This window comes from Populus trichocarpa, chromosome 5, assembly GCF_000002775.5.
Source record: "Populus trichocarpa isolate Nisqually-1 chromosome 5, P.trichocarpa_v4.1, whole genome shotgun sequence".
Taxonomy (NCBI): domain Eukaryota; kingdom Viridiplantae; phylum Streptophyta; class Magnoliopsida; order Malpighiales; family Salicaceae; genus Populus; species Populus trichocarpa.
The window spans coordinates 1,657,315-1,684,167 of NC_037289.2; the positions used below are offsets into that span (position 1 = coordinate 1,657,315).

General features: G+C 34.3%; 3 protein-coding genes and 1 long non-coding RNA gene across 7 annotated transcripts; 3 read left to right on the forward strand and 1 right to left on the reverse strand.

Annotated features, from left to right (window-relative positions):
• Window positions 1-5,715: 5,715 nt before the first annotated feature.
• LOC18098679 (formin-like protein 11) lies at window positions 5,716-9,685 on the forward strand. Its single transcript, XM_006382429.3, has 4 exons — window positions 5,716-7,828; window positions 7,910-8,100; window positions 8,412-8,647; window positions 8,735-9,685. Exons 1-4 carry the CDS (start codon window positions 6,099-6,101, stop codon window positions 9,461-9,463), a joined length of 2,886 nt encoding a protein of 961 aa, XP_006382491.1. The 5' UTR covers window positions 5,716-6,098; the 3' UTR covers window positions 9,464-9,685.
• Window positions 9,686-12,824: 3,139 nt separating this feature from the next.
• Window positions 12,825-21,450, forward strand: LOC18098680 (ATP-dependent DNA helicase Q-like SIM). 4 transcript variants are annotated; one of them, XM_052453319.1, is made up of 17 exons: window positions 12,825-13,088; window positions 13,228-13,849; window positions 13,958-14,177; window positions 14,268-14,378; window positions 14,740-14,929; window positions 15,967-16,309; window positions 16,540-16,766; window positions 17,230-17,286; window positions 17,771-17,851; window positions 18,099-18,162; window positions 18,446-18,545; window positions 18,649-18,732; window positions 18,971-19,064; window positions 19,243-19,362; window positions 19,488-19,580; window positions 20,057-20,370; window positions 20,810-21,450. In XM_052453319.1, exons 2-17 carry the CDS (start codon window positions 13,249-13,251, stop codon window positions 20,901-20,903), a joined length of 2,793 nt encoding a protein of 930 aa, XP_052309279.1. In that variant the 5' UTR covers window positions 12,825-13,088; window positions 13,228-13,248; the 3' UTR covers window positions 20,904-21,450. The 4 variants fall into 4 exon arrangements, with proteins under 4 accessions (XP_052309279.1, XP_024457950.2, XP_052309280.1 ...); XM_024602182.2 differs by having other exon boundaries at window positions 12,825-13,849; window positions 19,249-19,362; XM_052453320.1 differs by lacking the exon at window positions 18,649-18,732 and having other exon boundaries at window positions 12,825-13,849.
• On the reverse strand, window positions 20,520-21,199 carry LOC112327646 (uncharacterized). The gene is made up of 2 exons (XR_002982024.2): window positions 21,015-21,199; window positions 20,520-20,905 (listed from the first exon to the last, which is right to left on the reverse strand). It is a non-coding gene; the product is annotated as an uncharacterized LOC112327646 (long non-coding RNA).
• A 3,941-nt stretch (window positions 21,451-25,391) lies between the features above and the next one.
• LOC18098681 (probable histone H2A.5) lies at window positions 25,392-26,411 on the forward strand. Its single transcript, XM_006382431.3, has 2 exons — window positions 25,392-25,708; window positions 25,977-26,411. Exons 1-2 carry the CDS (start codon window positions 25,502-25,504, stop codon window positions 26,205-26,207), a joined length of 438 nt encoding a protein of 145 aa, XP_006382493.1. The 5' UTR covers window positions 25,392-25,501; the 3' UTR covers window positions 26,208-26,411.
• Window positions 26,412-26,853: the final 442 nt, after the last annotated feature.

Genomic DNA, 26,853 nt, shown 5'->3' on the forward strand with positions numbered 1-26,853 from the left:
TGAGCAGCCTCGTTAGTTAATGATGATCCATGTCAACCTTCCATAAGGGTTGAAATAAATCATGGGTGGGAGTTGATCCGGTAGATTGATCAAAACCCGGTTTTCAAAAAGAAAAAAAAAAACCAAGTTTTTTTTTTTTAAAAAAATATAATCTAAAACAAAATTGTTTTGATAAAAAAAAATCCGGATTTTTTTAGTAGCTCGTCTCAAGTTAAATATCAAGTTGCCCGTTGAGACCGAGTAATTCTTACAACTAGGTTTTTTTTCTGTCATTATGTTTCATATCTTTGACATTGTTATATTCTTAACTTGTAATAATGAACATTATCCTTAATTAATGATCACATAACAGAATAATCTACCCATACATAATCCCGGTAAAAAATAGAATTTTTTTTATGCTAGGAAAAAACCAGTGATTAATTATTTTTTACTTTAAAGGAAGATAGATAAAAGAAAAAAAAGAATGATATCACTGGTTATCTACTAAAAATAAATTTTTAAAAAATGATAATTAATTAATAAAACATCACTAATTATTTCAAAACTTCTCTCGTGAAAAACATCCACCCTCGAGTCCTGGGAACTATGCAGCGCAGAAGATGTCAAAAAGACAGAAGACGAGTAACAATGACATATACGAGTGAAAACATACGAAAGTCAATCTGGGTTTCGATTTAGAGAACAGCACTAGAAGAAGCTACCATGTATGTTCCAAAATCAGCCATGCAGCCACTGGATTTAATTAAGCAAGGAAAACCAGTCAACTTTGAATGAGGCATCCTCGTCTAGGTTTTGACCCTTGTGAATTGTGATGTTATTTTCATGTTCCGAGTCTGGATATTCCACGTTAAAGAGAAGACAATTGAATCAGCAACTTGTCGAAACAAGTGAAAATCCTGTCCTACTTGGTAAATCCCCATATGAACAAGACTTTCTGTGCTGCTATTTGTTCTTGTCTAAGTACATTTCAGATTGGAAATGGCAATACGCGTTTTCTTGAAAAAATTAAATACATGATCACTGTATACGGAGACTTGTACACATTTGGAAATCGATCATGGAGGCTTGGATGTCGATTTCGGATTCAGTAATCGATAGATTTCGAGAAGTTAGGAGACAGGAGGCAATTTCAAAGCCGAAAAACGATGGATTCTGTATTAATTTCTTCTCTTTTTTCATGTTTAGTATATATATTTAGAAACAATGTTCATATGTCAATAGCCGTATCATCCCAGCCCCCACAAAGAATCTAAATCGTTGATTTATAACTAAATTAATGTATTCAGGAGAAGTTATTTCCTGGGCTCCTTTAAATTCAATGCATATATGGTAATGCAGGTTTTAAATTATGTATGTGTGGATACACACACACACACGAAAAGAAAAGAAAAAAAAAACACTAAAGCTGAAGGAAAAAGCTTTGTCTACTTAGACTAATTTTTCTATTTACTGTAAGGGTATTTTGATCTTTTTAGACAGTATATTAGTTATTAAAGATTTGTTCGGGAATATTGTTATTTTCTCATCTTTTTAAATATAATATTGTAATGATATATATTACTCTCCATGTCGGAATTTTTAAAATTGGGTATGATGAGTATTTTGGTTTTTTTATTTTTTTTAAATACAATATAATTATAGTTTTGCCCCTGTAATAAAAAAAAAGATGGAGCCATATATTGAGGAGCATTTTTTTTAGTTAGGTTTTTTGGTAAATTTCAAGACTATCAAAGGCACCAAAACGATTAATGTCTATGTCAAATTATATCTATTTGATTAGGGAAATTCATAGTAGGTGTTTTTTTACCTTTAAAATCTATGAAAAATATATCTGAACTTGGTTTGTTTTTTTATTTTGGGTTGATTTTATTTTTTTGAACGTTTTTGTTTTTCGAGGTCATGGATAGGTTTATCATAGTTTTATAGATATTTTGAGTTAAAAATAGGTTGAAAAGCAAGTTCTTGGGTAAAAGAAAATGAGCCCTAATTTTTTGGTCGCCACAGTGGTCGGAATCTGAGCAAATCAGACAACATGTCGACAGTTTTTTTTTCAAAAAAATAGAACAAGCGACATGTCATTCGTTCTAATTGCAATAAAAAAAAATAAAGGTCCAGACACTCGTGGACCCTGACCAATAAGTCATACGGGTTGGCCTGGTCTTTGCTTTTTTCTCTTCCTTTTCTAATTCTTTTTCTTTTAATTGACAATTTTTTTATATGATTTTTTTCTCTAATTTTTTTATATTTAGATTAATACATTTTCTCCTTTTCATTTTGATTGAAGAGCCCTTTTTAAATAACGGTTATGTTTTGTTATATTTTTAAATTTTGAAGAGTTTTTATGATTCATTTATAATTTTTTTTTTTATATATAAATGGACTTTATTTTTTAAAATAAAAAAATTATTTTCATATAATATTTATAATATATGCAGCTTTGCATAGTTTTTTTTCCTTTTATTTTATTCTCCATTTCTATTATCGATTGTTTGAATAAAAAATAAACAAATTTAGAAAACATAACTGGGTAAATGTCCTGACTTGCAAAATTAAATATTTTGATCTATATTTGTCTTTTAATTTTTATTTTTTTAATTGTTATTTATGGTTTTTTAATTTAATTATATCTATATAAAAAAAAATTATTTTCCCTTAAATATTTTTAATTACAAAAATGTGTTAAAGCCTCCGTATAAAAATATTTTATTTAAAAAAATATTTAACTCGTGACGAATGTCAAGTATCTAGTGCGCGCGCAAGGAAAGAATACTGGTAAAAATGAATCGGGATTGGTTCTTGACAGTTAGGGAAGAAGGTTTGGGATGGTAACTAACACCTATCTCTTTTTTCATCTAAAAGTTATGTCGTTTAAGGGTATCAATGCAAACGGTTTAGTTTGAATTAAAAAACATCAACCGAACCATTGTTTTTTTAATTTAAACCAACGAATTAAACTAATTGGTTTGGTTTAATTTTTGTTAAAACCATACAAGTTTAAACATATTAAAAAAAAAAGTTATTTTCATCAAAGCTTATTATATCCAGAGTTTATTATTTTTATGTTATAAAAATGTTTTTTTAATATAAAATTTTATTTTTTATTTTTTTAATGTAAGTATCAAAAATAAATTTTAAAACATAAAAAAAATATTATTTTAATATATTTTAAATCAAAAAATATTTTAAAAAAGCCAAAGCCCATTATAGATCTAATCAATGCATCGCCGTCTCGATGAATGCAATGCCCGTTACAATTTAATGTAACCTTAGGCCCTTAGACCAACTTTTTAGAAGCCCGATTATTATTTTTTTCGATAGAAAAAAAAAAAGGGTTTTGCACACTGAATTTATTCCAAAGTATATAATTATATTTTGATTAAATTTTATTTTTGAATAATTTTAAGAACATATTTTCATATTAATTTATTGTATTCAATGCTGAACTTCAAGATCTGAAGTAATTTCTTTGAAGTTTCCAAAATCTATATTAATGTAAATGATCCAAGAGATTTTCCTGAGAAGGCGCAAGTGCATCACCACAATCAAGATCCGTGTACGTTGTTTTCTCGATGAACAAATTCTCAACCGCAACCCGATTTCATGCTCAATTTGAATTTAATTTATAAATAAATTAATATATATATATATATATATTTAAAAGAGTTAAAATTCAATTTATTTTGTTTCATATATCCTTCATTTTATTTCTTTAATTTTTTCTAAAAATAATAAATAGATAATTATTTTGTGAAATCTAGTTTTAACATAAAATTTTATTAAAAGCTATGAATTGAACTAGATAAATGAGATTTTTGGTCGAGGATTATTTTTTATCATGGCCATATCGTCTTGTCCATGTTTTCCCCTCAAGTACACATCACGTAAGATTCTTGCCTCTTGCACCTTAAACCTCAAGATGTTGAATTGTATTCAGCACATGAGACTTGTTGTGTCTTTAATGTATGATTCTTGTGGCACATGTAATGGAGCTGACAGTACTATCAGACAGATGCTCGTCAGCATATTGTTTGGACTGATATGGAGTACAGTCATATTCCTTGGCCAAGCCCTTCAAACCCAGAATCGTCGAACCCAAATAAAATAATTCTGATGCCGTGAAAATCCTCAAATCTGGCCACCACTATCCTTTCTTGCAAGATCCAATTTTTTTGAATTTTCTGGCTGAAAATGAATCTGTTCTTCAATGATATCCTAGTCTTATCTTTACTGTGATTCTTAATTAAGGTAAAGATCCAAATTAGTAGTTAAAATGCAACGCCTCAGGTCCCCTAATTGACTTGGGAGTTTGAGGCTATTGCTTGAGCTTGAACCGAGTAAAACAAAGATTATTGATGTGATGATGACTTGACTTATTTCATGAATGAGAGGGATTTTTCTTTACTTCTTTGGTATCTAGCTAGCCTGATTTGTTTTTCCCCTGCCTATTAAATCCAGCTCGATTCAGAGTTTGAATCATAAATTATATGAGCTAAACTAATTTAATCCAAAATAATATTATTTTATTTTAAAAAAAATTAAAAATGATATTATTTTAAAAAAATCAAACTAGATTTTATTTAAATTTTAACTGGTTTAATCAGATCAAAAATTAACCTATCAGATCAATCAATTCACACTAAATTTACTAGGGTATACAAATTAATTCTCACCCTGTTTAAATTTGTGATCTAACTTAGAGAGATTAGGTAACCGGTTACTAGATCGGCCGCAATAACTGAGTAGGGTTGAGTAAAACTCGGTGTAGGATGCTAATTTGTTTATTTCATGTATGAAATGGGATTTGGTTAAGAGGAAACAGAACAGTTTCGCAATCTTTTTCAAGTACAAATAAGAATCTTGAATATCCACCTGTTTGCCTTAATTGGGCTCAAAAGTTTGACCATCTCACGACTTTACTTAAGCCTGGTATTTATCTCACTAATGATCTCAGACAGTTCTCACAAAGCATTCCCAGATCAGCCAACGAAAGGTCCCTTTACATCAACTACTCTAGTTGGTTCTAGACAGGCCTCTCTCCCTCTCTCCTTTGTGTTCGGGTTAGAGACAACAGAAAGCAAATAACCTAAAAATGTCTTAGAAATCAGCTTCAGTCCTACCAAACTGTGGTACCACATTATGAACTTGAAAGCAGCAGCAGCAATAACCAATTTGGCAGGGTAGCCATTAAAAGTTTAGGAAAGGGACTCCTAGTATAGTTGTAAGCTGTAACCTCCTCAGCCTCCCATAAATCAGCATTAAACCTCCCCACCGCCCCCTCTAATCCCTCTCTTTCTTCGATTATGAACATGGTTATAAAACCCGATTCAAGGTTCGGGTTTGCGGATCATATGGGTTAATTTGAAAAGGCTCAAAACGATGTTATTTGGAAAAAAACCAGTTTTTTCATTAATTCGACCTGGACTTGGCTCCAGATCGCTGAGTTATTAAATTGATCTACCAAACCGGGCCGGATCTTATAGGTAGGATGGGGGTGTTGGAGAAGAGAAATTGCGCCAACACGCTATTGGAAGGTTAAGCAAGTCCAACCAAAAATGGGGACCCCCCTAGAAAACTTTTTCATCATCTGTTTTTGTGGCTTTTAGCAGCTAAAAAGCTTTGATCAACAGAAAAACCTCATGAATCGATATTTCAGATGCTAATAAAGATTTTGGTATCACGTTTTCAACTTTGGAAGTGCAAAGTGCATGAAGTGCAAAAACAGAACATACTCAGCTGGTCAGATTTTCAAAGTTAAACATAAGAATGGGACACAAAGTAAAAACCGAGGACAGTGTCCTAAAGACAAACTGTAACACGCAATTTAACAATTTTTCCAGGGAATTTATGGAGGTGAACAAAGATAAGAATCTATGAGGAGAGAAGTAAAGAAGGCCCAGTACAACTACAGCTGCCAAAGCTCAGGGGTTTCTTGGAGTAGCATTAAAGACACTGCGTTACATCTTCTTCACTGTTACAACACCTACACTACCCAAAAACAAATATTTTTCCAAGAAAAAAGAGTCTAGGAAAACAATGTGCTAGATTTATAAGCAGAAAGTTAGAATTTATGCTTTGATGATTTCTCGTTGAGGAACATGGGTTGTGCTCCTCAGATTCTCCACATGATCTTCATCGCCACTATTTTTATGCTTGTATTATCACAAAGTGCCCACCTTTTGATTTCTGATGCTTCAGTGGACGCACAAGGGTGCTTCAAAGCTCCTGGCCTACCAAGGGTGGATTTCGTGGAGGAAAGCACTGAAGATGTTAATGATGAGAAGAGAATTGAGAAAGTTTCAGGAGAAGATGAGAATGAAGGGAAAGAAGCATTGATCGTTCAAAAGTTTAGAGCTTTACTTGGACTAAAGAGTTCCAAAAGAAGAAGCTCGTCAGTTGAGTTTGTGTCACCAGCACCTTCCCCACCACCCACCATTGAAGCTGAGCCTCCAGCTTTTGCTCCTGCTCCTGCTCCTGCTCCAAAGCTACCAGTTCATGTACATTCCTATTCTCCACCGCATCACAACCAACAAGCCTCACCACCACACAAGATTTGGAGGGAGCACGAAGATAAGAGTAGGCTTGAGACAATTCTTGTAGCAGTTCTAGGGTCTATAGGAGCTGCCTTCTTGTTTTGTGTTCTTGGGCTCATTTGGTTCTCTGGCAAATTCATGGAGCAAAGGAAAAAATCTGCAAGAAAAACTTCGAAGCAAAGGAAAAGAGGAAGAAGCAGAGGTGAATCAAAGTATGTGAGTTCTCAAAGGTCACCAAGCAAGGTGATCTTAAATCCTGCCCTTGATCTCTTGTATCTTAATTCATTAGAAAAGGATTTGGAGCAACAAACTACTTATCTTAATCGAATTCCTGAAACTGTAAACACGTTATCAAATCATAACACACCGAAGTCTACAATACATGAGAGGCAGGAATCAAAGCAAGAATTGGTAATGAAATCAGATTCTGATAATGCCAGTAGTTCTTCCAGAAGGGAAATCAAGCATGTTCATGATAATTTGGAATCGGTAATGTATGAATCTGATGGTGGTAACTCTTCGTCTGGGGATAAAATTATTCCCGCTGAATGTCATTCATCAGATGATGAATCTTTTCACTCTTTTGTTGATTCTCGATCATCTAATGCTCGGCTTTCGAATGCTTCGGCTGGTAGTCTCAACGATATTTCCGAAATTTCCCCCTCAAACGCACTAAAGATAATGCCATCTCCTCCACCAGCTCCAAAAAATCCAAACATTCAAGAAGAAACACTAGTTCATGATAAGAATTTTACAACTCAATCCCCGTCACTGCCTCTGCCACCGCCCCCTCCCCCTCCATCACCTCCACTCACTTTGGCACAAAGAATGTGCATACCTCCTTCAAGCACATCTTTGCAGTCTACCAGAATGGCATCTGAAGCTTCAAGTTCTTCTACGCTACCAAATTTATCACCTCCTAGGAAGCCAGGTGCTTCTTCAGGATCAAACCGAACACCTCGTAATGACTTGCCGACTTCACCTCAAAAGTCTCCCAAACCTACAGGTGCGCTATTAAGTATTCCTCCTCCGCCATGCCCACCTCCATTTCGGAAAGGAAATAATAGCTCTGCCAATGGCCCACCTCCTCCACCATGCCCACCTCCATTCCTGAAAGGGAACAATGGCTCTGCCACTGGGCCACCTCCTTCGCCATCTGATCAGCTTTCTCAATATACACCACTGGGAAAAGATGGAGCACCACTGACAAAATTGAAGCCACTTCATTGGGACAAAGTTAGAGCTGCACCAGACAAAAGCATGGTGTGGGACAAGATAAGATCAAGCTCATTTGAGTAAGTTTGTGAATTTGTATTTACTGCAAAGTTCCAATTATCTTCCGCTTGGAGTTAACTAACATGAGGTTTCTGTAATAGATTAGATGAAGAGATGATTGAATCACTATTTGGGTACAATTTCCAAAGCACAGAGAAGAATGATGAAGCGAAGAGCAAAACTCCTTCACCAAGCAAGCATGTGCTTGAGCCAAAGAGACTGCAGAACATCACCATTCTCTCAAAAGCCATAAATGCAACTGCTGAGCAAGTGTGTGGTGCACTAATGAGAGGTGTGTTTTGTAAACTTGAAAGGCCCTGAAATATCTCAAAACCCTCTTCCAATAGTAAACACTAAACAGCAAAGCTGAACAGAATTTTAAATTTTGCAAAAGCAGACAATACATCCTTTTAGGATCAAAGTTAGAAATTTCAAGCAAGAGTGCATCTCCTCCTGCAAATGGATTCCTGATAGATGCCTTATCATTGCAACGAACTATAAATTCTTTGGATACATTTCGTTAGAAAGGAGTACTGTGTACAAATATACACATAACATATATGCTATATGCCTACAACAACTGACTAATACTGTGGACATCAGGGGATGGCTTGTGTTTACAACAACTCGAGGCACTGGCAAAGATGGTACCTACTGAGGAAGAAGAGGCTAAGCTATTCGGTTATAAAGGAAACATCAATGAGTTGGGGTCTGCAGAGAAGTTTGTTCGAGTAGTTCTTAGCATACCATTTGCCTTTCAACGAGTTGAAGCCATGCTTTATAGAGAAACTTTTGAAGATGAGGTGGTTCATCTGAGAAACTCTTTTTCGATGCTAGAGGTAACCATCAAACACGCAAAATTTTCATCGAAACGATATTTCAACACATCTAATCCCTCTTCCTTTCTAATTCTTGTTCTCTACCAGGAAGCCTGCAAAGAACTCAGGTCAAGCAGACTCTTCTTAAAGTTGCTTGAAGCAGTGCTCAAAACAGGCAACCGGATGAATGTGGGGACAATCAGAGGAGGTGCGAAAGCATTCAAACTCGATGCACTCCTTAAACTTTCTGATGTGAAAGGAACAGATGGTAAAACTACCTTGCTCCACTTCGTTGTCCAAGAAATAATCCGGTCGGAAGGGATTCGAGTATCAGATAGCATTATGGGGAGGATCAATCAGAAAAACAAAACTAAAACCGTCGAAGAAAGGGAAGAAGATTACAGAAGAATGGGACTCGACCTGGTTTCAGGTCTAAGCACGGAACTCTACAATGTCAGGAAAACAGCTACAATAGACCTTGATGTTCTTGCAAGTTCAGTCTCAAACCTATCGGATGGAATGGAAAAATTAAAACAGCTAGTAACCAAGGACTCATTGACCGATGAAAAGAGCAGAAACTTTGTTCACACGACGAAATCCTTCCTAAATTATGCAGCAAGGAATCTAAAGGAGTTGCACGAAGACGAAGGTAGAGTCATGTTGCATGTTAGAGAAATTACAGAATACTTTCATGGATATGTAAGCAGGGAAGAATCCAATCCACTTCGTATTTTCGTGATTGTAAGAGACTTTCTGGGAATGTTAGATCATGTCTGTAAAGAACTTAAGAGCCTCAAAGTCCCTAGCAGTCCAAACCCTCTTGCTCCATTTAGGTAGACTGGATCTTTGCATTGCGTGTTTAGAGGATTATCATCCAATCACCAACTTGAATGTAACCTTCTTTTTATGAATTTCGTGTAGATTTTTTAGCTTGTTTAGATTAATTGCCTTGTGACTAGTCCCAGCTAGCTAGAATCTGGTCTTTGTTCAACTGATTGTATTAGAATGAATCGGGCACATCAAGGATTTGTAATAACAGTCTCGTGGAGTTTCCACCGATCTTGCTTATTCTTCCTCCTCGCAACTTCTTCTGATGCGTTGATGACGTCCATTTCCACCACTGTGAATCAAAAGCCAAAGAATTAATCCCAGCAGCTTTTTCAAGTATTCTACTCCCTCTTCTAGCCTCTTCAAGTCTTCGCTCGACTCCCTCTACCTTTGTTCTGTACTTTGCTTTCTTTTACTCGAACATGAAGTGTGAGGGAAAGTTTAGCAAGGAATGTGTGAGACTGAGTGAAGAGAGGGAATTGCATGGGATTTATACAACGAAGAGAAATGTAGAATATATTTAACTGGTCTCAACCATGCTAATAAATCCTGTCAATTTAAAATGAATTTTTTAATAAATTCCAGCCGAGTCAGTTCAAAAAATAAAATTAAAATAATATTCTTTTAAAAAAATAAATAAATTTAAACTAAATCTCTCAAATTTTTACTATATTAATTTTCATTTGATTTAATATAAAACCTGACTTATATTAAATTTAAAATTAATAAATAACTAAATTTATTTGTCAAATCGAGGTGAGTTTAACAAATCTTATCCACTTCATATAAACAAACTCTAAATCCTTTTAGTTTTGTAAAAAAATCTCAATTTATCCCTTTTCTCTTTCTATTCTATTTCTATCTTTCAGCATGACTGTCAATTGCATAATTAAAAAGAATTCAAGGGTCAATTGCAATTCACTAAAATATATGGGCATTAATTATAATTCAGCCAAACAAGGAAACCGTTCCCCCGCAAACCACAGTTAAGAAACCTGCACGGTCCAAAGCTTGTTAGCAGGGGTGAGCAAAAAAATCGAACAATCGAGACAATCGAGAAAACCAAAAAAAAAATAATCAAAAAAATCAAACCAAAATTTTTCATGCACATGTAACCAAAGAAGATTATCATGTTGAACCAGTAAAAGGCTTTTTTGTGCTCTCCTTGATATTGGTATTGTGAGAATAAAAATTCAAAATCAAGTTTGGCACTCGATGAATGATGAGCAGATGAGGATCTATGTAAACTATCTTTTGATCTTTCCTTTGTTTTTTTTTCTAGTCAAATGACCTCTGTTCTTTCCTCTTGTTCGTCATACATGCCCAACCATTTTAAGAAAAAGCCATGTTGAGAAAGCACAGATCTATGAAATTAAGAACAAGACGAAGATAGAATTCCTGAAAAAATATGGTCAGTGAAAAAACTCAGAATAAAAACTCAATTGAAATAATTTCGGTTTAAATTGGTTTGGAAGGGAAAAAAACCGAACCGAACCGAACCGAATATGGTCGGTTCGAACCGGTTTTCGGTTCGGTTCGGTTCAAAAACTTGAAAAAAAATAATTTCGGTTTGGTTAATTATTTTGGTCCAAAACCGGACCGAACCGGAAATGCTCACCCCTACTTGTTAGCCTACTGATTTTTGACATCTATAGATTAATTATTTTCACGATAACAATTACTAAATTTAATATACATGTGAAATTTTTTAATAATGTAAGAATTTTTTTCACATCAATTTGAAATAGTATGGACTTTTTTTATGCAAATATAGCTTTAAAATGCCTAAGCTTATATTATACTAATGTAGTCAATTTTTTATAGAATTAAATTTGGTATCAATTTTTTTTTAATTGTCGGTTTTTATCATTTAAATTGTTTATATTGCCAAACCTCTGCATGGTAAAAAATAAAGTAATAAAAATTTTATTAAATATTTTAATATTATTATTTAATATATTTTAAATAAAAAACATAAACTTTATCACATGATCTCTCCTACTTAGATTTATTATTATAAAACATATTTAACCCTCAATAACTAACTTGTTTGATTTTATTAGCTTGTTTTATATTCAAATTATTTTTCTTCAAAAAAAAAAAACCCTTAGCAGTTTCTAATAAGATAAAAAATTACTTTAAAAAATAAGAATCCCTCGCTCTTGTTCCTTACACATGAATAGCAACTACGCAAGGTTTTTCATCCATAAATACCCCCACCATCTTATTTTAGGGTGATTATTTTTTATTTGATTTGGTTTTTATTAAAAAAAAGTAATTAAATTGAAATTTTAAAAAAAAACCGAAACCGGTTCAAACCGACTTGTTTCGGTTCGGTTTTTTGGACAAAAACCGGTTCAATCTGGTTTGGCTCGTTTTCAAGTTTGACTCGGTTTTTTTGGTTCGGTTCGGTTTTTTTTGTTTCGGGCTTATAAAACCGAAACTGAATCGGTCGGTTTTTTCAAAATTTTAATCAGTTTTTTTTCACGGTTCTGTTTTTTTAATTTTCTCAATTTAATTAGTTTTTTAATTTTTTTGCCCACCCCTATATCACTTCATGATAAATGCCCTGAAGTTTCTACACACTTGATGCTCTAAGCTTTCACCTCTTTTTATATTCTCCTTAAACTTTAAACTCTTCTTTCATACCATCCATCTTCTACATTTTCAGGCTAGATTATATTTTATAAAGACCCAAGCTTAATCACATATAATATTTTCTTGCGAAGTGTTGTAATTTATGTAAAAGATTGATTTATTATGAGAATACAAGTGACACTTGAATTATTCATGTAGTTTCTGATTACGAGTCATTTGAAAAGTTTAAATCTTGATTATAAAGTTTTACGATATTAATCCTAAAAAAACATTAGTGTAATTAGCAAGGTCTTACCTATTATAAAGGCTATAATTTAACAATAAATACTTATATGAAAGTTCAAGCACTAAAATAGATAATTATTTTAATTACTGTAAAAATTGATATCTCTTTTCTATTATTTATTTTATTGTATTAATATCTTGATTAATTATGTGTTGTTGTTATTAAAATCAATGTGTTAATTTTTTAAAATGCATCAAACGTTCGACTAGCTCTAATTTACTCTCCTCTTGTACTATTCTAGACTTTCAAAACTTAAATCATGGATCGGGTGTGAGTTAATTTATGTTGATTTAAATTAATAAAAAATATATGATTTTAAGTTTTTATTTTTTTTAAATAAATAAAAATATCAAATTAAACTTCAAATAATGAATTCACACATCAAGACAACCTAATTTGACTAAATCAGTTTTTATCCTGTTTAATTTTAAATCCAGCTCATATTAAGATATAAATTGATGGATAATCGGATTAACATAACAGCCCGATCTGATTTTATAACAATGTCAAAATCTTCCGAATTGCGCGGGCAAAGTTTTAAGTTCTCGGGCGGGATCGCACACATCCACGCACTGTATTGATTTATCTCTCTCTCTCTCTCTCTAAAATAGAAAAACAAAACTTCTCATAAAAGAATCCTCAATTTCTCATACCTGCAAAATCCTAGGGTTTCCATCTGCTCAATCGAACAACATTCCTATCGCATTTCACTGCTCAGAACCTCTCCATCTCCACCACACACACGTACACGTATACACACAGATCTTATACGGACACGTATAAGAAACCGACACCAATCGCTTAAAATCATGAACCTGTAGCGCGGTTTTTTTTTTCAGGAAAAATTCTTAATTTCAGTTTTTTTTTCTTTTTCCTTTTCCTTTTATAGTGAATTTTTCTGTTTGGTGTGATGGAAAAATCTGTGGCTTGTGATGGAACCGTTGAAAAGCTTATAGAAATGGGGTTTGAGAGTTGTGCGGCGGAACAAGCTGTTAAAGAAGTCGGTCCGTCGTTGGATAAAGCTGTGGATTATTTATTGAACGGTTCTTCGAGCAGAAATTGTGAAGGTAGTGGTGCTATGACCAGTAGTTCTGAATGCTTTACAAGCAGCAAAAGTGGAAAGAGAATGCTGTCTGGCTCTGCCTATTCGGGTCGAAAGCGACAGTCTAGTATATTGGAGCATTTCCGGTTGCCACGCAGCGTGAAACGAGGCATGCTTAGTAGTGATGTGTCTGATGTTTTGGTTTCTGGGTCAAAGGTTTTGCCGCTTAGTGTGAATGGATGTGAGGAATCGTGTGTTAGCGTGGATTGTGGTAAGGTCGAGAATGCGGTGGATGGTTTGCCAGTTTGGTGTAAAGAAGAGGTGGGTTTTGGATTGGATTGGGAGGAGAGAGCGAATAGGGTATTGCGAGAGCGTTTTGGTTATAGTTCATTAAAGGGTTTCCAAAAGGAAGCCTTGGCTGCTTGGGCAGCTCATCAAGATTGCCTTGTTCTTGCCGCTACAGGATCTGGTATTGTTTTTTTCTTCTTTTCTTTTTGTTGTCATATATGATTAGTTTGGTTTGTTCTTTGTTTTGGTCAGCTGTAGTAACTTTTGTTATATGATTATTTTGTTGCAGGAAAATCTTTGTGTTTCCAGATTCCAGCATTACTAACAGGAAAGGTTGTGGTTGTGATTTCACCGTTGATTAGCTTGATGCATGATCAGTGCTTAAAGCTATCAAAACATGGGGTCTCTGCGTGCTTTCTTGGATCTGGGCAGCCTGATAGCAGTGTGGAAAAGAAAGCAATGAGAGGCATGTATGACATAATATATGTCTGCCCAGAGACAATTTCAAGGTAAGCTGCATGTATGTGGTTCTCTTTTGTGTCTAAAAAAGGGAGTTTGTTAGCTCTCCTGATTGAAAGAGTGGTATAATTTCACCGCAGACTGATAAAACCGCTCCAGGGACTTGCAGAAAGTCGTGGCATAACTTTGTTTGCTATTGATGAAGTCCATTGTGTTTCTAAGTGGGGACATAATTTTCGGCCTAGCTACAGGTTTGTGTTCTTCATTCTGTTGGCTGTTTCATGGTCCTGTTTGTTATACCTATTCTCTTACAATCACAGGCTGATTGGATTGGTTAATTTTATACATATAGTTATGAACTTCATGTACTGAGAAGTACCATCAGTGCTCAGATGAAGCTAAACATAGCAAATCCAAGTTAAGAAAGTTGGCTAGCTATGTGTCCTTTATCTATTTAATGTGTGTTGATAGTCATCTTATCAGTGATGATTTTATAAGGAAGGTGATATTGTGAAGCTTTTTCACCATTTCTCATGCTATTGGACTTGGCTTAAAGTACTATATGCTTAGATGTCATCACAACTTAACAAGAAGCATATTGTAATGTTTCAGGCAATTGTCTGTTCTCCGGGAGAACTTCAGTGCTTGCAATCTAAAATTCTTAAAATTCAACATCCCACTGATGGCGTTGACCGCAACTGCCACAATTCCGGTTCGAGGAGATGTGCTTAAAGTGCTGAGCATGTCAAAGGAAACAAAGGTTGTGCTAACTTCATTTTTTCGGCCAAATCTACGGTTCTCGGTAATATGCCCTCCAACTTATGTTTGAATAGTTGTTTGACCTATCAGGGCTCAACTTTTCTTGTTCTCTTATTGTGGAAGGTGAAAACAACACCAAACCTGTCAACCTTAATTTGATGGTTGCAAGTAAAAGGGAAGAAAGGAATAGGAGAAAAGGATTGAAAAACAGCTTTTGAATTAAAAAATACCGATTTCTACATAGCTGCTGTTTGATTGGTTTAATTCCTGCAGGTTGTCCGCAGGTCATAAGCATCAGAATTACTCTACCTGATTTGGATGCATAGAAACTAACCGATATATTGTGATATATAAACAAGATGTATCCATATTTTTCATGTACTAAAAACATGCTTCCAAAATTTTAATTGTAGTACAAGATGTCTAAATCTTAACTTATCACATGCACATCTAGCTCATTTTCCAATAAGTTTCCTTCTTACTCCACTCGTGAGAATGGTTCAAGAGGACTATGCATCATAATGTGCAGAGGGTGGTTCCTGCTTGTATGATGTTTAATATTTAATGGGTTTTTTTTATACCTGTCTATGCTTTCCATTGAAAGGAAGATTAATGTGACTAATGCAAGAAGTGTGATTTTTGCTAGTATCATATCAGGTTTCATGAAACAAAACATTATGACTGTTTCAGCTTCACATTGAAAATTTTGAACATGGTAAACAGACTATTATAAGTCTGCATCTGAAATATTTAGCCTAAATCCAAGAGGAATGTCAACCTACTAATTACAGCATCATTATGTTCTCTAGGTATTGCAGTAATCATGTCCCTATGAAGTCTGATATTGTTACAATTGGACCAACAATTGAAAATTGAATTTGATGGTGTTCTAAATAGTAAACATGTTAGATTAATTCCTGATGGAATTTTTTGTTATTTTTTTCCTAATGAATCTCTATGATTTCTTCTCATGTTTTCTAGTTTGCTTCCTAACTTACATGCCTTATATATCATATTATATTGAATCATATCAAATATCTACTGGCGTGGAAAACCAAAATTCAGTTGCTGCTCTTACAGGTAAAACATTGTAGAACCTCTTCTCCATCTTCTTATGGGAAGAATCTCAGCCATTTGATAGGCATATATGCTGGAAAGAAAAGGTCTAATGAAAAGAAGTGGAGTAGTATCGCGGAAGAATTAGATGATTGCTCTGATAGCTCTGCTGATAATAGCATATCTGATGGAGATGTATCTTCTCCAAATGACATGAACAGAATTGAAGATGATTGCTGTGATGTAGATGGTGATGAATTAAATTTAACAAAGGAAAATGGATTGACTGCTTCAAGGGAAAAAGAAATGTCAATTGAATATTTGGAAAATGATGTTGATGTCTTTCACATTGTGGATGATTGGGATGGTATACATCTTTCTATTAATTTAGATCATGTCCGTTGCTGCATTATACTGGCTGGCTGTAAAAATATGCCGTGAATGCAACATAGAACTTGAAAAGAAAATTGCAGATGCAAAGTATTGAGTTTTATGCCAGTAGAATTGCTAATAGAAAAAAGAAATTTTATTTCATCTCTAACCTCCAACATTAATATATATATTCTATTCTAATTCTTATTATTTCTCATTTTGAAGTTGCATGTGGTGAATTCATTGGACAATCTCCTTGCAAGGACCAGTATATTTGCAAGTCATCTGAAACAGTTGATCCCTCTAGTAAGATAGAAGACAGGTCGAAACTTTTGCAAGCGCCTTTAGAAGAAGGAGCAACCATCATATATGTTCCTACAAGAAAACAAACATTGAGCATCACAGAGTATCTTTGTGGTTTCGGCGTGAAAGCTGCTGCTTATAATGCATCGGTATGTATCACATGGTTGTTTCCCTGGTCTATTGGATGTATACCATGTATTCTATTTTAGTTTGATAAGGGTTTTCTTTTTCCATTATTAAGCCTACTGAATCAACCTTGCAATTGAATTGGAATCACTTTGACTCAGTTGTAATATAATGCGACATATTGGTAGTGAAACTGCTATGTTGCATAGCACTTGATGGTGTAAATATGACAAAAGGAAAACTGTCTGATTTGATGGCTGATCTATCAAGCAAAAGTAACCTCAACTTCTAATTACCTTTCAAACTGCTTTGCAGATTTAATCATTGGATTTTTCTCTATTTGTATTTTTCCTTTTTTGGTTGGTGGTGATTCTTTATGTTCACTTGTTTTTTAATCTTTCACATCACATGACTAAGGGTGGTTACTCCTATGAAAACTTCTCTTGTTTAACATGCAACTGACCCATGGCTATTTTCCCCTCTCAGTTGCCAAAATCACACCTAAGGCAGGTCCACAAGGAATTCCATGAAAACTTGATACAGGTATGGGTAGGGAAACTGATCATTCTGGATTGCATGATGCGTCTTTCATCTGGTTTTTGAATTCTTAACGGTGCTAATAACTTGCACTGTTTGAACACTAAGGTATCCTGTATTCGTGCAGCATCCTGTTTGGGCATGTCTTGCACCATTTCTGATCTCCATTTTTTTGTCTGCTTGTGATAAAATGAATTTACAACAATTAAATTTCTTCTTATTATTTATTTCTTTTTCGGGGATTACATTTCCTCTTTCTATGATGCACTTGACTTTCCTAAAGGTACTGCCAAATGGGGGTGCTGAAAAAATCAGAACTGGTTCTTTCCATATGGTTTTGTAGAAGCTAAACCTCTTATTATCATCCTTTCTTGATACAAGGAAGAAAATGACCTAGTTTTAACTTTCACTTTCTGGCATTTCCTAGTAGAATAAGGCAATAGCAAAAAATTCCGAAATTCCGACTAAACATTTTCGCATATTACTCTAGGTGGTTGTCGCAACAGTTGCTTTTGGAATGGGAATTGACAAATCAAATATCAGAAGAATTATTCACTATGGCTGGCCACAGGTTAGCAGTTGAGATTTGATATTTCTGCAATATTGTATTGGATATTGTTATCCATTTGTACTCAAGAACTTATCATCATGTTGTAGGAAAAATCTGGTGCTCTTTCACTTTTATTATCCTAAGCAATAGCAACAGTTCACTTCTCCTTCTGGCAACTTGTCTGTCTATTCTTTTTTCCCTTTTTGTCATATAATTCTCAGTTATATTTGTTCTCCTAACGCTTCTTTCATCTAATGTCCAATTTTAGAGTTTGGAAGCATATTATCAAGAAGCAGGCCGTGCTGGAAGGGATGGGAAACTAGCAGAATGCGGTAAGTTCTTTTCACATATAGACTACTTATCATTGTTGGACATAAATCTTATTTGGTCATAATTTTTAATTTGAATAGAAGTTCCATGTCATGGTGTTGATCAAAACTTGTACAGTAAACTCCCTTTTCATACAATATCTGTTTCATTCCTTATGGTTGCTTCCAAGTGAAGGATTTGTATTCTGGGATGAGGCACTGCATGATTGTAATAGAATTATAGAAGTCATCAGCATCATGATTGTTTTTTTTAACTAACCAAAAAAACTTTTTCTTTGCCAAGCAGTTCTGTATGCAAACCTGTCAAGAACACCATCACTTTTACCAAGTAAAAGAAGTGAAGCTCAGACAAAACATGCATTCAAGATGTTGTCTGATTGTTTCAGGTCCGCTTTGTCATTCAAGACATTTTTTGCAGTCCTGCATCTTGGCTTCCGTTTCAACTTTTTGTTACAGATTTGCTTTTCCTTTTTACTTGTCTTCTTGCAGGTATGGAATGAACACCTCATGTTGTCGAGCTAAAACACTTGTAGAGTATTTTGGGGAGGATTTCAGTTATGAGAAGTGCCTCTTGTACGTAGTGTTTCTTTCATTTTAGAATCTGCTTTAATATCTATTTCAATAAAGTGGTCTTTTGACTCGAATTTTTTTTCTCCGTGGTTACCCACTTTTACTGCTGAGATTCTGTCTTGTTTACTATTTGCTCTAATACCCCTTGCTTCACATTGATTGCACGGTTACTTTTCATCATATCTATCAATTCCACAACATGCTTTCTCAAGCCATTTTTAATAGGACTCCTTTAATGCAGGTGCGATGTGTGTGTCAATGGGCCTCCAGAAATGCAGGATTTGAAAGAGGAGGCTGATATTTTAATGAAGGTCATTGCAGCGTATCATCTAAGTGTAAGGATTTTAATTCTAGTTAGTTTTTTGCAAGTGCCAGGTTATATGTTACCAAAAGTTTTATTGACATATAGATCTAAGATAAGATGAGTAATAAAGAGAGATTCTTGTGTATCCAGATAAGTCCTTTTCTGCTCCTTTTTCCCATTAAAATTCTCAATGGAAGGCTTTTTTTGAGTTTCAGGAACAGAACCATTCTTTTGATAGCTCATATGATGGTAAATGTAATGACACTAAATCACAGAGAGCGGTGCAGAAGCCAAACCTCAGAATGTTCGTCACTAAAATAAAGGAGCAGGTAACCTAGATGCAAACCATTTCTTTATACTTCTTTCATGTGTTGGAACAGTGACTGGTTAGGAAAATTTCACTTCACTCAACTTATCAGATGTTATTTTGATCATCTATGGTGGTTTTGTGCAGTATCAAAAATTTTGGACAACAGATCAGCTATGGTGGCAAGGTCTAGCTCGGATTATGGAAGGCAAAGGATACATCAGAGAGGGTGATGAAAAGGTACCTGCTCAAATGATTTTCCATTCTCCTAGTAGTGTCTTTGAAGTCCTCAATTATACCAAGTGTTTACAGTGTATTTCTGTGTCAGCGTTGCTATGCATGTGTAAAACTTAAGAAAATCTCTTGTTTCCTGGGCATCAATCATATGATGGGTTGCTAATTTAGACTCAGGATTTCCTTAGCCTTCTGGCAGCTCCTAGGTCTGATTGCCCTAGCTTTTATTTTGACCTGTTTTCTGATTCTATTAATTAGCGGAGGAAACATTTTTGACACTATTGAATTTGTGATCTTATGGCTGTCTTTTGAACAAGGCAAATTCCTGAAGCTTAGCTGTGGATTGTAAGCAAAATTTGAAATTTGTATTTTATCGCACTAATCTCCATTGCTTTCTCAAGCATGCAGATTGTAAGTTGTGTTTGTTTGAAATTTTGGTTCTCAGCTAAATTGGTCTAGTATTAAATTCACTGTTTATGCAGAGCCATGTCCAGATAAAATGCCCGGAGCCAACAAAATTAGGACTTGACTATCTGGAATATGATAGAGAGCAACCGCTCTCTGTTTACCCTGAAGCTGATATGCAACTCTCAGTGAACAAACACAAATCATATTCTTCTTTTGCGGAATGGGGCAAAGGTTGGGCTGATCCAGAGATCCGTCGTCAGCGCTTAGAAAGAAAGCAATCAAATAGAAAGCCACGAAAGCCGAGACGGACGAGAAAATCTGGTAAAATGAAACTGGATTTCAAAACCGCCAGGGGTAGAATAGCAGCAAAACTCTTTTCCAAACAGAAGTGAGTAATGATATTAACTGAGTCTTTTGTCCTTGTAAGTGCATGTTTTTGTGTCTTACCCTTCAGCCTTCTTAATATCCCATATAGAACTTCTGATCACAAAAGCATGGTGTTTTTTAACCAAAATTGGATATGGTGAGATTTAGGTATACTGTTTAATAGCGGTGTCTTTCCATAAGAAAATTACAGGGAAAAATCTCAGAAACATTGTTTCATGACAAAGAAAAATAAAAAAACTCAGCTCCATGATGTGAAAAAGGGAGTTGTATTTCGTAAAGCAACGTCACATGTTGCATCTGGTACAATACAAAAGGAGTGCATTAAACAAAAGTGATGTCCCTCGATGAAAGCAAGGAATCATTTGAGCACCATAGATGCATAGACACGAAGAAAAGCATTTCAATATATTCTTTTGTAAATTTGTTCTCCTGATGCATAGACACGAAGAAAAGCTTTGTTCATGGGCTATAGCCATCTTATTTCTGCCATTGCTGGCTTCTCTGCGTCGTTCTTTCTCCTCTTGCCGACCTTGAAGCTGTGGCACAAGCAACAAATCACAAAAGAGAAACTGAGGATTATAGCTGAGGTGTTGGAACATGCTGAAGAGAGGGCTCACAAATTTCAAGAAAGGCATGATCACATACTAGGTCAAATAAGCTCATACTATTTGATCAATCAAGAACTCGGAGATGCATTGGCTGGTGCTAGGGCTGCAATGAATGCGGCAATGGAGTTTGCTCTCAGATTGAGAGAAGTGCAAATGAGAGTCCTGATCAATTTCCCAGATGAAGCTGATCTTTCAATGTTGGATAGCCCATATGCAAATGCAGCCAGGCCTGGGAACAATTAAAGTGCTCAAAAAAGAGCAGCTTCAACATGGGCTTTGGCTTTAGCTGCTCGGCTTGGTCATGCAAAAACTGTTTAATTAATCCAGAGCCTATACTACACTACTAGACATTAGGAAACCATGTGTGTTAATTATTCCTCTTGGCATGTGTATAATGTTTGTTCCCACCCCTTTCTCCCTGTATATTTTCAATAATATGAACTAGCAAGCATCTGCATTGCTATTGTTGTTTATCTTAGCTATGAGCAACATCATGTACATTTTTTTCTTTAGTTTTAAAACTCGTGCGAACATGGGGTAAAGCCCGGTTTATGTGTTAGAAGAGTTGATTTGAGTCAACTCTAAAAATTAATAAAATCAAAACGATATTGTTTTAATAAATAAAAAAGTAGTTACCAGGTTAATAGTTGAATTATAATTAGATTAACCTTGATTATTGAATCAATCTTGATTTTCAATTGAGTTAATTAAGTTTTTTTTTCAATTTTTTCTTTAACGTAGAATGATTTATACCCTTGAATAATCTGGATCTTAAAACAATGATTTTTTCAACACATGATTATTTGGTGTCAAAATATCATTCTCGCATTGTCCCTTCTTTGTTACCTTAACCTTTCAAGATCTAAACACATCAAAGGGATGCATGATACTTAATTGTATAATGGGGATGAACAGTTGAGCAACTTGCCTTGTGTGTGTATGGTGTAATTGGTGTGCTGAGGCTTAAGAGCTTCTTTCCATCTATGTACTCCTGATTTTGTATTCGTTTGCCTCCTCTATTTTTATTTATGCTAATGTCAGCTTTTTATTTTTAAAATCATCTTCCTTTAATTCTTATTTGATGGAAGCTTAGGTTACCATACATCTTATCACATCATGATAAATTTATTTGATGTTTTTACTTGTCTTTTCAATGTTTTTGTCTCTTTTATATTTGTATTTTTTGTCGTATAACACTAACCAAAAACAATCTAAAAAAATAGAAATTCACTTCAAAACTATCACTCACACACACACATATAAAAAGACATCAACATGCTTGGTTGATAGACTTCAAAACTATCACTCACACACACACTCATATATAAAATGAATAATATATATATATATATATATATATATATATATATGAGTGTGTGTGTGTGTGTGACTTCTATTACAAGACACCAAACAAATAAATCCAGGTGATCTATACATTTTAGTCATGTACTAGATCAGTGACCTGTGCTACGCCATGGACCAATATTTTTTTAACTTGAAAAATTAAATGCTTAAGCAATGATAGTTTTTTAAATAAGTAAAAAAAACTCAAAACTTGGATCATTAACTTGACTAAATCCAATAAGATCGGGTAATCTAATAATCTGATTTAAATTGTAGGCAACGATAGCAAACGAATCATAAAAAAAACACTTGACAATAATTAACTCGAAAAATAAGCATACTCGTGAGGAGAAGAAAGAAAAAACCATTAGACTTGTCGTCATTCCACAGTGGACATCACCCACCACCAAAAGATTTTTTTGAGACGGTTCAAAACCAATTGCCAAAGGTTGCAAGACAATAGCAAAAGAAGTTGTGTGGGCCGTTAAAGTAACGCCTCGAAAAAAAACCCAACTCAAACACAATTAAGTGAGCATCCACCTATATTCAATTAATTGATTCTATTTAATTAAAGAAAACCATTTATTTTGGAAAAAAAATAATTTTAACAAGTAACAACAAATAAAAAGACTTGAGATGATCCAATCAATTTTTTTTAAAAAATAAAAGGATAGAACAAACAGAGCTCAATCTCTAATTAAATAAACACTAAAGAATGAAGAGTGATAAAACAAAACCAAAGCAGTCCAAAGTGAACCTCTTAAGCTAGGTTAATTTTTCAAACTTGCAACCCGTGAAATCCTAGATGCTGGCTTAGTCAAGAAGCTCAAAATCTAAATCAATTTAATGTTGAATGATGAAATCGGGTTAAAAAATATCAATATAAAAAACTTGGCAAATAAAAAAATGAAAAACAATCAAAGAAAAAAGAAAAAAATATAATAGGAAAAAATGATGGAGGGTGAGATTGTAAAAAAAAATCAATTATCTCGGATTACATAAATATCAATTAAAAGAATGGCTACCAAAGGGAAAAAATTGAACAAGGACAAAATCAAAATAAAATTTTAATTTCATAAATTATTTAAGGTAAAACAAATAATAACCAAAAAAACATAGACTAAAATAAAGGGAAAGAGAGGTTGACAAAATTTCAATTTCATAAATCATTTTAAATAAAACAAATAATAATCAAAAGAACATGGTGCAAACACCGAGAAAGAGAGATAAAAAAAAAGGTTGTCAGCATCAAACTAGAGTTCCTTTTAGTGCACGCACCGCTAGGTCATGGAAAAAATACTGAAAAGAATCTCATGTCATCCCTATACAATGTTTTTGACCGCTGGAATTAGCTGCACGCTCTCATCCAAAGACAGTGGAGGGGCTAACACGTGCACAACATGCGTCAATGTATTTTTTAAAAATTACTTTTTATTTATGAAATTAACAAACTGTATCTATCCTAACCCGATAATAGAAAAAAAAAACACCAGTGCAATGACAATAATACCTTTCGACCCAATATGTAGGAATTTGAATTCGAAGGGCAATAAGGGACTTTTAATTTGCTTATCTGAAAAAAAAAATGAAAAAGCCCATCATTGCAAGTTAAAGTTTTTTTTGATCGATTTCAAGTGGTTCCATTGCAAAGACACTTTTACCCTTGGTTATTAACATGTGAGGTTTTTTTTCAAGGGTAGTACAATAAAAACACTATTCCCATCTACAATGTAATGTGTTTAGGAAAACCACGTTTTTACCATCTCTTCACTTGTTTTTTAAGAAATATTTCCAATATAAATTCAATTTTAAATTCATATTTTACCATATATGATATAAATTTGATAAATTAATAATCTTGATTAAATGATATTATTGGTCAATCCTGATTTGGGACCAATGTGGTAAATTAATAATTTGCTAAATTTATAAGATAATATATTTTATAAAAAACAAGTTTCACTTGAGATATAAATTGATAATCTTTTAATAGATCAAGATTATACATATATAAAACTCTATTGACAGGTCTTTATAAAATATGACTCTAATTTTATTTATTTGTTTTCAAATTGATGTCTTTTTGAACCTCATCTCTAATTTTTCTCGATTTGCCGAGAAGTTTGGTGTGGTGTTCCTGTACTGCAAGTGAAAATTATGCAATCTATTGTTGATTTGAGTGCATATTTGGGTGAGACGAGGGGCACATATACATATCTATTATTTTTAATTTAATTTTTTTTTGTTCTTGTCGATGACATTCCTAATAATTTGTTTGTCACTTGACAAACATAAAGTTGCCTTATTTTTTTTATTGTTAGTTCACATTATACTTAACATCCATTGTATCATGATATTTCAATTCTTTAGTTAGAGCATGTAATTTTCGAATCCCTATACCATATGAATATTGATTCAAATTATTTGAAGTCATATTTTCCATGGACTTAATTTTATAATGTTAAAAGCAATTTGCAATTATACCTGCTTGAACATTTATTATCCTAGTCAGTATTGCAAGATTCATTGCATCTAAATATTTATTTTCTATGAATTTAAGATTTTAATTTCATAATTATTCATAAGAATTTTAGTAAAATTAAAGATAACAATGCATCTTCAAAACTCGTATAATCATTGTATCACAAAGCTATATCTTTGATGTTTTATTGGATGACAGAGAAAAAAAATTCAATGTTTTTTAATTTTACTAAATCATTAACTTATCCATTAATAATATTTATATTGATTAATAAATCTTCACGGTCCAAAAAATATCAATTTATAATTATTTAAATACTCACACACACGCATGTTTATCATCACTTTAAGATTTTCAGCTATAAACTCACATCAGCAATTATCTCCACGGATTGCCAGCATGGCAAATCCAACGACTCACATACCTCACCCACACACCAACCCAAAACCAAACTCTCATTTTCATTTACCAATTTCAAAAACCCAGGATCGCCAACCTGTCGCGATCTCACCGCCCATTCTAATCTCAAACCCAAATCTTCTCGGATCGCCAACGTGTCACACTCCGCTATAAATGCCCAAACACCCTCGGTCCATCCCCTTCAAATCCCGCTCTCCAGTTTCAGTTCCCTCTCAGAAAACGCTACCGTTTGAACCCGCATCTCAATATCTCTCAATTCTTTTCAATTCCCTGTAACAATGGAGGCAACGACAAAGGCAACCAAAGGTGCTGGAGGAAGAAGAGGTGGAGACCGCAAGAAGTCCGTTTCAAAATCGATCAAAGCTGGCCTTCAATTCCCTGTTGGTCGGATCTCTCGGTTCTTGAAGAAAGGTCGTTACGCTAAGCGTCTTGGTTCTGGTGCTCCCATTTACATGGCTGCCGTTCTTGAATACCTCGCTGCTGAGGTACATCCCGTGTTGCCGTTTTGAACCATCCCTGTTTCCTTTGTTTTTGAGAAATGTCTAATGTTTCGATCTTTTTTTATTTAAAAATTTCAGATCTATTTTTTTTTCGGTGTTCCTATGGAAGAACAATCGTTTTTCCTTTTTAAATCAAAATTAGTAGTCTGTCTTTGTTTTAATTTCTTTGGTTCTAATCCATAGATAACCCTTTTTTTTTTTCAATACAATCATCTATTTTTGTATTTTAATTTGTTTCATTTCATGTTTCTAGGTGCTGGAGTTGGCTGGAAATGCAGCGAGAGACAACAAGAAGACCAGGATCAACCCAAGACACGTCTTGTTGGCTGTAAGAAACGATGAAGAGCTCGGAAAATTGCTGCAAGGAGTTACAATAGCAAGCGGCGGAGTGTTACCTAACATTAACCCAGTACTTTTGCCTAAGAAAACTTCAGGTAGTGAGAAATCTTCTGGGTCAGAGCCAAAATCACCTAAAAAGGCCTAAAACCACTTGTAATAAAATCAGGTTTTATTTTGTTGTATGACGACCGGTTGTTATCCAATGTAGTAGGAATTTAGACGGGCAGTTTAGTTTGTTCTTTACAAGTTGTTTATGTTTTTGATGCACAAAGATAATGTAGCAGCAGCCGCCGCCGCAGCTCTCATGTTTATCAAATATTTAATGGAAAGGTTTCTTCTTTCCATCGCATGTGTTTCGCTCTCTTGGTGTGTGTGGTTGCTCAAATCCATAGCATGGAAAGGTTTCTTCTTTCCAAAGCGCCAATTTATCGAGCTTTCGTAACCCCGAGTGGGCATTTGGGGGTTTCAAAACTCGAAGTTTTGGCTATGATGGCATTCGTAAACTGGGAAATTGGCGCTTTGGGGAGAGATGCTAGATTTTTTGGCCATGTCTAGCAATGAGAACATAATATCATAGTTAAAAGTAAAGCATGGTCAGGAACTTCAAAATCTCCAGCTTTCCAATTCACAAACGTTTCCTCAATGGAAGTGTTTAAATTGACCTTTTTCTTAATATGAACTCGCAGTTTGTGAAATGGAATATAAAAAAAAACCTTGTCTGGATGCTACAGCATTTCCTTGGCTGTTATATGGGGGCGATGAAAATATAGAGAAGCTTCCCTGGCCTTGAA

Bases quoted from the DNA above. Each gene is read 5' to 3' on its own strand.
- LOC18098679 (XM_006382429.3), top strand. From the start codon at position 6,099: ATGGGTTGTGCTCCTCAGATTCTCCACATGATCTTCATCGCCACTATT. The intron at 7,829-7,909 runs GTAAGTTTGTGA...TTTCTGTAATAG, and splicing joins ATAAGATCAAGCTCATTTGA to ATTAGATGAAGAGATGATTG. The intron at 8,101-8,411 runs GTGTGTTTTGTA...TGTGGACATCAG, and splicing joins GTGTGGTGCACTAATGAGAG to GGGATGGCTTGTGTTTACAA.
- LOC18098680 (XM_052453319.1), top strand. From the start codon at position 13,249: ATGGAAAAATCTGTGGCTTGTGATGGAACCGTTGAAAAGCTTATAGAA. The intron at 14,178-14,267 runs GTAAGCTGCATG...ATTTCACCGCAG, and splicing joins TGCCCAGAGACAATTTCAAG to ACTGATAAAACCGCTCCAGG. The intron at 17,287-17,770 runs GTATGGGTAGGG...ATATTACTCTAG, and splicing joins TCCATGAAAACTTGATACAG to GTGGTTGTCGCAACAGTTGC.
- LOC18098681 (XM_006382431.3), top strand. From the start codon at position 25,502: ATGGAGGCAACGACAAAGGCAACCAAAGGTGCTGGAGGAAGAAGAGGT. The intron at 25,709-25,976 runs GTACATCCCGTG...TCATGTTTCTAG, and splicing joins TTGAATACCTCGCTGCTGAG to GTGCTGGAGTTGGCTGGAAA.